The 7,895-nt window shown below is 36.3% G+C and overlaps 1 protein-coding gene across 3 annotated transcripts; it reads left to right on the top strand.

Moving 5' to 3' along the window:
- The first annotated feature begins 664 nt into the window (after positions 1-664).
- On the top strand, positions 665-6,684 carry LOC146455734 (uncharacterized). 3 transcript variants are annotated; one of them, XM_085093892.1, is made up of 4 exons: positions 3,568-3,876; positions 3,984-4,071; positions 4,259-4,410; positions 5,018-6,684. In XM_085093892.1, the coding sequence occupies exons 3-4, from the start codon at positions 4,284-4,286 to the stop codon at positions 5,416-5,418; spliced, it is 528 nt and encodes a 175-aa protein (XP_084950018.1). In that variant the 5' UTR covers positions 3,568-3,876; positions 3,984-4,071; positions 4,259-4,283; the 3' UTR covers positions 5,419-6,684. The 3 variants fall into 3 exon arrangements, with proteins under 3 accessions (XP_084950017.1, XP_084950018.1, XP_084950016.1); XM_085093891.1 differs by lacking the exons at positions 3,568-3,876; positions 3,984-4,071 and adding an exon at positions 665-739; XM_085093890.1 differs by lacking the exon at positions 3,984-4,071 and having other exon boundaries at positions 3,570-3,876.
- The last annotated feature ends 1,211 nt before the right edge of the window (positions 6,685-7,895 follow it).

Raw genomic sequence — 7,895 nt, 5'->3', positions numbered from 1 at the left:
TAGTTTGAAATAAACAACCTGCATTTGATCAAATTAGTTGTTAATCTGCGCAATAGAAGTATTAATAAACTGATCAAAATTGTGATTGTTGTCTGCTAACCATTTTATACGTATTTTTACACTGCCCCCGCTCGCCCAGGGTCAGCAAGTTCCTCACGTGTTGTGGTTCCAAACAATCGAGGTCACGTTTGGCGCAAACGTGACCCGCGAGTCGCCTGTTATTTTTTGTTTTTGAGGTCAGAGATTTTGTGTTGCATATAAAAAGGAGATGCCGGGTGATTGCAAGTGGTCCGTTGGTTTAACCTTGATCATTTCTGCGTTCTAATCAGTCATATTGAACAAACAATCGAGGTCACGTTTGGCGAAAACGTGACCTGCGAGTCGCCTGTGATCTTTTTGAGGTCTAGAGATTTCGTGTTGCATATAAACAGAAGATGCTGCGTGATTGCAAGTGGTCCGTTGGGTTAACCTTGATCATTTCTACGTTCTGGCCAGTCATATTAACAAATTGAGAGATTTCGCGGACTTCTCAGGGCCAATGCTTAGTCACGTGACCAGATAATCGAAGTTACGTAACGGACGGTTGTTTACAACCTTTTTTTTAAACCGGATATTAAAATACTGGCACGTTTTCGTTTTACACGTCTTATTTGATCTGTTCTCTGGCGAGTCGTCTTGAAGTCTCCAGAGCGTACTGATTCTGCTAAAACACATTTCTAGCACAGTCGTGGTTTGAAAGGTAAGGGAAAGCTGCACTTTAATTACCAGGAAGAAGCGAAGAAGTTGTTATCGTTCATAAGTCATTGCAAAACAGGCTTTACGTTTCTGGCCCATTTTCAGCTTTTAAACGTTGATAATAGGCCTTATCACGGTTTTGGACGCCATTTTGACGAGTAGGCAAACACGTTTAAAATAACAGTGTTTCATTTGTATGGAAATCCGATGTCAAATAATTTTCATAAAACATCGCTTCTGAAAAATTCATGAATTGGAAACTTTTAGCACTAGTAAAAGGATTTTAGGAAAAAAATTGGAGGGATGTAGCTGTGCCAGAAAGCATCCAGTCGTGTTTTAAACTTCCCATACATTTGTCTGTGTAGCGAGCCAGCCGTGAACTGCTACTAGAAATAGTTCGCGGGAAAAAATACAGACAAATGTATGGAAAGTTCAAAATACGACTGGACGCTTTCTGGCACAGCTACATCCCTCCATTTTTTTTCCTAAAATCCTTTTACTAGTGCTAAAAGTTTCCAATTGATGAATTTTTCAGAAGCGAGGTTTTACGAAAATAATTTGACATCGGATTTCCATACAAACACTGTTATTTCAGACGTGTTTGCCTGCTCGTCCAAATGGCGTCGAAAACCGTGATAAGGGCTATCGCTTAAGTTATGTCGTATTCAGTTTAACAAGAAGAAAAGTTGGACGATTTTTGCATGCGAACCTTGAAGGTAGCTCGGAAACTATATATATATATAAACCTTCCCGATAACCTTACGGGAAATTTTCTGGGGGTTTAAAATTTAAATAGACCGTAACACTGAAACTTGCTTGGCCAACGAAGCCTTCGTTTTAAAACTGGCAAAATTTTAACGTTAAATTTTGACCTTAAAATAGTTAAGAGCATGTTTTGTATAACATTAACATCGGTGACACACATCTCGGTTTGTCATAATCAGCAGTTCTTGATACCATATCTCAGCAGGCAATACACTTTTATAGGTTTCCTGGTCACGTCCACTTTGATTTACTGAAATACATGTAGTGTATACAACGTTCAGCCTCACCTCTAAAATAAGACGTTCTTTTTAAAAAAAACAGTGTTGTGAAAAAAAAAAGCGAGGAAATTTTTTTCACGTCGCATCAGAATTACCTTATTCAATCTGTGCAGAATAATTTGACAATCATTTTAGTGTGAGAATGGAGATTTTTCGTTAGATCAGAGCAAAAAAATAGGTTTTTTCGCTTTTTCTCTCAAAGTGCGGTGTCTTCTTCTTTTAAGAATTCAAAAATAATTTAATTTAGAAATAATTTAATTAAAAAGTAATTTCATTGAAAAATAATTGACGGCATGGACTTTGAATAAAAAAGACGCTTTTTAGAGCTTTTACGTGGCATGCGTTGATGTATGTTTAGCACTAGTGGCCTTATTTATTGTAGGTCTCACCGATTTTTTTAACCTATCCTCCCTTTGCAATTGAACTAAAACCAACTGAATAGTTTTAGTCAGAAAGAATGTGTGATATTGTGTTGCGCAACTTTCGCGTTTCCCCGGAAAAAAGAACGCCTGATCGCAGGTTATATCGGACTTGAATTTGCATGACGTAGCTGCACATGGCGTGCTTCTATGAACGTGAAATTTTTTTAATCGGCGCATCAGAATAATCTTAGTCCATCCGTAGGGAAAAATTTGACAATCATTTTTATAGTACAAGACTGGTTATTTCTCGTTACATAATCGGGCATAGATGTAATTTCTTTTAGCATTCAAGGAAGTTTCCGTAGCCGTCTTAATTTCAATTACTGATGTGTCATCTGCATTTGCGCGTTGGCTCACAGGAGCTTTTGATTGAACATTTTATGGCATCATTTTATGGTCTATTTAACAATAATTATTAATAATTAATTATAATTCCTAACTAATTATAATTGTTTTATTAAAAACCATCAAGAAATGTTGCTAGATTTTGCTGATTTTGCTTTGTAAGATTAAAACAATAAGAAGACTATTTAATGGTCTCTATTGCTTGGCTCATATACCATGGCCGCTAAGCCAATCAAATCGTTTGAATTGCATTATACCGTGATCCAGATTTTAATAAAAGATTTTACTAAAAACTGAATCATTGTATAATGCAATTTGAGGGATTTGATTGGCTTAGCGGCCATGGTATATGAGCAATTATACCATGACCGAGAAATGGCGACCATTAAATTGTCTTCCGGTTGTTCTTGCACAGCGAAATCAGTAAGATCTAGCAAGATTTCTTGATTGTTTTTAATAAAACAATTATTCCACTTGCGCTTGTTGGATATGAGATGATTATAGCCAACTCGGCGTTGGCTAACGCGCGCTCGTGGAATATTTGTTAAATAGACCATAGAAAACTACCGTTGATTTTTTTCTTCAATAACATGGAAAAAAGTGCGATCGGAATCGGCATTTTTTCCATCAGAGATAGCGCGTGTTACATTCGACCTTATTTTTATTGTCATATACTCTTATAGACCAGCCAATCAGCGTGTGGGAAATTTTTGGTTTGAAATAAACAACCTGCATATTTTGATCAAATTATTTGTCAATCTGCACAATAGAAGTATTAAAATTATTAAAATTATTAAATTATTTAGGATTTCCAACACTGTTCAAAATGGTGATCGTTGGCTACTAGCCATTTTATACGTATTTTGACACTGCCCCCCGCTCGCCCAGGGTCAGCAAGTTCCTCACGTGTTGTGGTTCCAAACAATCGAGGTCACGTTTTGCGCAACAAACGTGACCCGCGAGTCGCCTGTTACTTTTTTTTAAGGTCTAGACAAATTGTGTTGCATAATGCTGCGTGATTGCAAGAGGTCCGTTGGCTTAACCTTGATCATTTCTGCGTTCTGGTCAGTCATATTGAACAGACTGATTCAAATTGAGAGATATCCTGGACTTCTCAGGGCCATGCTTAGTCACATGTCCAGCGTGCGCGATAATCGAAGTCACGTAACGGACGTGACTCCTCGCTGTTGTTTACAACTTTTTTTGCCGGATATAAACACATTTCCATTTTCCTCGTTTGTTTTGATCTGTTCTCTGGCGAGTCGTCTTGAAGTCTCCAGAGCATACTGATTCTGCTAAAACTCATTTCTAGCACCGTCGTGGTTTCAAAGGTAAGGAAAAGCTGCACTTTAATTACTAGGAAGAAACGAAGAAGTTGTTATCGTTCATTAAGTCATTTCAAAACAGGCTTTACATATCATTTCTGGCCCATTTTCAGCTCTCAAACGTTGTTAATCGCACAAGTTATGTCGTATTCAATTTAACACGAAGAAAAGTTGGACGATTTTAACATGCGAACCTTGCAGGTAGCTTATAACCTTCCCGATAACCTTACGGGAAATTAATTTTCTGGGGGTTTAAAATTTAAATGGACCGTTAACACTGAAACTTGCTTGGCCAACGAAATCCTCGTTTTAAAACTGGCAAAATGTTAACGAAACATTTTGACCTGTGAATATTTATATCTTCTTTTCTGCTATTCGCATTTGGCAGGCCACTTTGCACTGAAAACGCGACGATGGATCTACTCAGAAGTGCCCCGCTTAATGTCGTTCTTGTTATGAATGTGGAAGAAAACAGTCCAGTACGTGCACAGTCAATTATACGCAGTCTTCGTGATGCTGGACACCACATTATTCTGTTTGGTAAGCTTTCGTTTATTGCTATCTCTGATAATTTATAACTAAACCTGCTATGTAAATCACTGTATTTAAACCTCGATGCGTTAAGCTCAGGACACGTCTCCGTTTCCAGAAGTTAGTTGTGCGCATTTGCAGTAAATGTTTACAACACAGGCAGCAGTGTTTTATCGGAATTTAAGTGGTTTTAGAACCGATAACACACGAGCTGCGAGTTTTTTGAACGGCTTCAAAAACATTTCTGGAAAAGCGTTCGTCAAGAGAGTTCATATAAAACAATGATGCTTTTGTGAACGTTGGAAATTAGCATACGAGAAAAACTTTGAACAACGCATACCAATAAGGAGGAGGTTTTATCGGGTTTTAAACCACTGCACGTGATGTTTTATGGACCTTTGATAGGTCAGTGGACTAATGAATTATTAATGAGTTTTTGAATGGTTGTCCCAGGTAAAAGTTTGCGAGATTTTTTCAAACTGTACCTAAATAAATTGTAAATAATAATTGAACTCTAGCTATTGAAGTGCAGACAGTGAGAAATAGAATGAAATAAAATGATCAGTGAAAATTCCGCTTGCAAAAACAATGACCAACAGTGTAACTTTCTTTTTAGCCTGCTCTGCAAGGGGGAAGCTTATCCCTGTTTTAGAAGATCCACCCTCTCCCTTGAACGGCGTCGATCAGAGACCTCAGGAACTGCTCCGCGACAAAATCCACAACTCTGATGGTGTCATTTTAATCTCTGATCACCCTCCGTGTGAGGTGCCGGATTGCTTACAGTGTGCCTGCACACAACACTTCAATGGGCACATGTACTCATGGATCTCATACGGACTTACTTGCTCTCTCCTTGGGGGTTTGGTACACAACAGGCGAGTTGCTATGCAGTTAAGATGGCTCCTTGAAGACTCCCAGAATTTACTGGTGGGAAGAATTCTTCCTCGTCCTTGTTATTTTGAGAAGTTGTACAGTGTTGATCCAATGTTTGAAACCCCTGAACCATGTGTGCTCTAAATTAATCAAAAGATTGATCGCATTAAGATGTACAGTGATGTATTTTAGCAATGACACTTAAAGAGCCTGAAGTCACTGTTGCCACAGGCTACCCAATGACCCTAGTACAAGCCAGCATGCAACAGGGCATCAAGCAAAAATGCTGACTTAAATTGTCATGAATTATTGGTGGAATGTATCATGATGAATGGAGCAGTGTAAAGTTACTCAACTCCACGTTACATTTCATTAGATAGTCTTTGCTAACTTTGTGTAAATTTTAAGTAAATAAATACATCATATTGTCAGATATTGCTATAAACATATCATTCATGATAATTATTTATAACTGCAATCAACTTCAAAGGACATCATATGGAAAAATAATTTTAAAAGTTTTAAAAAGATATTTCCTTATGTCATACATGTCTGACTTAGCTTACAACATATGGGTATTTTAGGTATTTTCTTAGGAGGGCAATTTCCATTTATTTATTGTCTGTAGTCATTGTTATAAGCCAAAATGTATAGTTTGAATTATTTAATACATATTTGTATGAATTTTTATTGTCACATTGTATGTAAATAGTAAAATTTTCTTGTTTATGGTTCATTTCATTAATTTTTGAATGTGAAAAAACTTACCTTATTAAGGTGGCTGCAAAGCATATTTAGTAATGACCCTCCCTAAATAGCTAGGATGAGTTACAAAAGAAAAGCTAGTTATGTTGTCTTTTAGCTTTTGCTTTTTTTTGGAGATTTACTAGTATGGGTACCAATGTAAGAAGGCTTATTTATTGGGTGTCATTTTTTGGATTAAGACTGTTGCCATGGCAACATTGCATCTAATGACATGCAGATATTCTGTTACTTTTAGTCTTTGCTCCTTAAAACATTTGCTTTCTTTTGGTGAAATGTCTTTAATTTTTGTCACATTATGGAAATGATGTTTCCTGGTATAATTATTATTATAGCTTTCTTCTTAGAACTGAATGATTATAGATTGTAAATTAGGTAGCGATAGTTTTAGAATTTATTCATTTTTATTTATTTTATCATGTACGCCGTGAAAGGGTTTTGAAATGAAAAACAGGGAATTACAGTTAAAAAAGATAAAAGTGGAGAGAACCTTCAGCACTCAAATCTCACAAACAAAATTTATAACAATAATTATTATTCATATCTTAATTAAAAGAACAAAAAATTAAGTTCCCTTTCCACAAAGAAAGTAAAGTTATTTATGAGAATTTTTTTGGAGTCTGTAAAGATTAAACATTTGTCAACTGATGGTTTGTGTGTTTTTATTTCCCTAAGTGGCAGAGGGTTTGGGGATGTACAGTGAAAGGACAAATATATTTTTGCAATGGTGAGAAACGGAACAGATAACTTTCACAGCACTGAAAAATAAAGGAGACTGTCTGCCTTTAAAGGATTACCCCTCCCCCATAATTTTCGGTTCATAGAATCCCGAGCTTCTCCTAAGCTTTCACAGCTGGAACAGCAAGCACTTGAGCTTCAACCAAGAAAAAAGTTAGAACTTCCATTTGCGGTGACAATTTCGAAACACGACGCTAAAAAGAAATAAAGAGCTCACAGATAGAAATATTTTGAACTGCATGTCCACTTACTGAGTAAATAATATAATAATAATAATAATAATAATAATAATAATAATAATAATAATAATAATAATAATAATAATAATAATAATAAACTTGATTTGGCGTGAAAATTTACATGGGCAGTTCACCCACGATCTGAGAAGTAAATTTCAAGTTTGCTCTCGGAATACGTGAGCTTCAATCAATCAATCAGTCAGTTCGTCGATCATTTCAATTTATAACAAGTATATTGACGACGTTGACCCTCGAATGTCTCGCGTGAAAAGATCTTCCAACTTTACTGTTCCAATAGATAATACAAGTTTGGCATTTTGTCCAATTGCAGACAAGCTTAAGGCCGATACGGAAATATAGGCTGTGCCCTAATTTCAACCTGTGAGAGCATGAATGATGTGTTGAGCACAATAACAAGTTACACTGAAAAGTTATCCTTGGAAAGGGTATTCGATTCTCTGATGTTTTTCCCTACTGGTTAATATAGTTTTCATAATATCAAGAATCGACAAGACGCAATCCTATAACATCTCCTCTCCTAACCACAGGCATTCCAGGCTATTATTTGATAATGTCGACCTCTTATTGAAAGATGTAAAGACGCGCCTTGTTTATTTCCAACAACTGAATTTACACGTAGTCATTTTCCTATGCAAGATGCATTTAATCCATTTTCCCTGTTAATATTGGCGGATTTTCGATCCAAACCCATACCTTTAATATACCATTTTTTGGGAGAAAAGGTACCCTTTCACCTACCTTCATAGAAAATGGTGACCTTTTCATAAACCTACCGTACAAAAATGACAGTTTTCTGAAAGGGGAGGCTGCGAATGTTTTTTTTTCTTTTAATCTTTATAAGCTGTCATAAAACTGTCAGCT

The sequence above is a fragment of the Pavona decussata genome, unplaced genomic scaffold (assembly GCF_977016875.1).
Source record: "Pavona decussata unplaced genomic scaffold, jaPavDecu1.1 SCAFFOLD_270, whole genome shotgun sequence".
Taxonomy (NCBI): Eukaryota; Metazoa; Cnidaria; class Anthozoa; order Scleractinia; family Agariciidae; genus Pavona; species Pavona decussata.
This window is presented reverse-complemented; position numbering and strand designations above follow the sequence as displayed.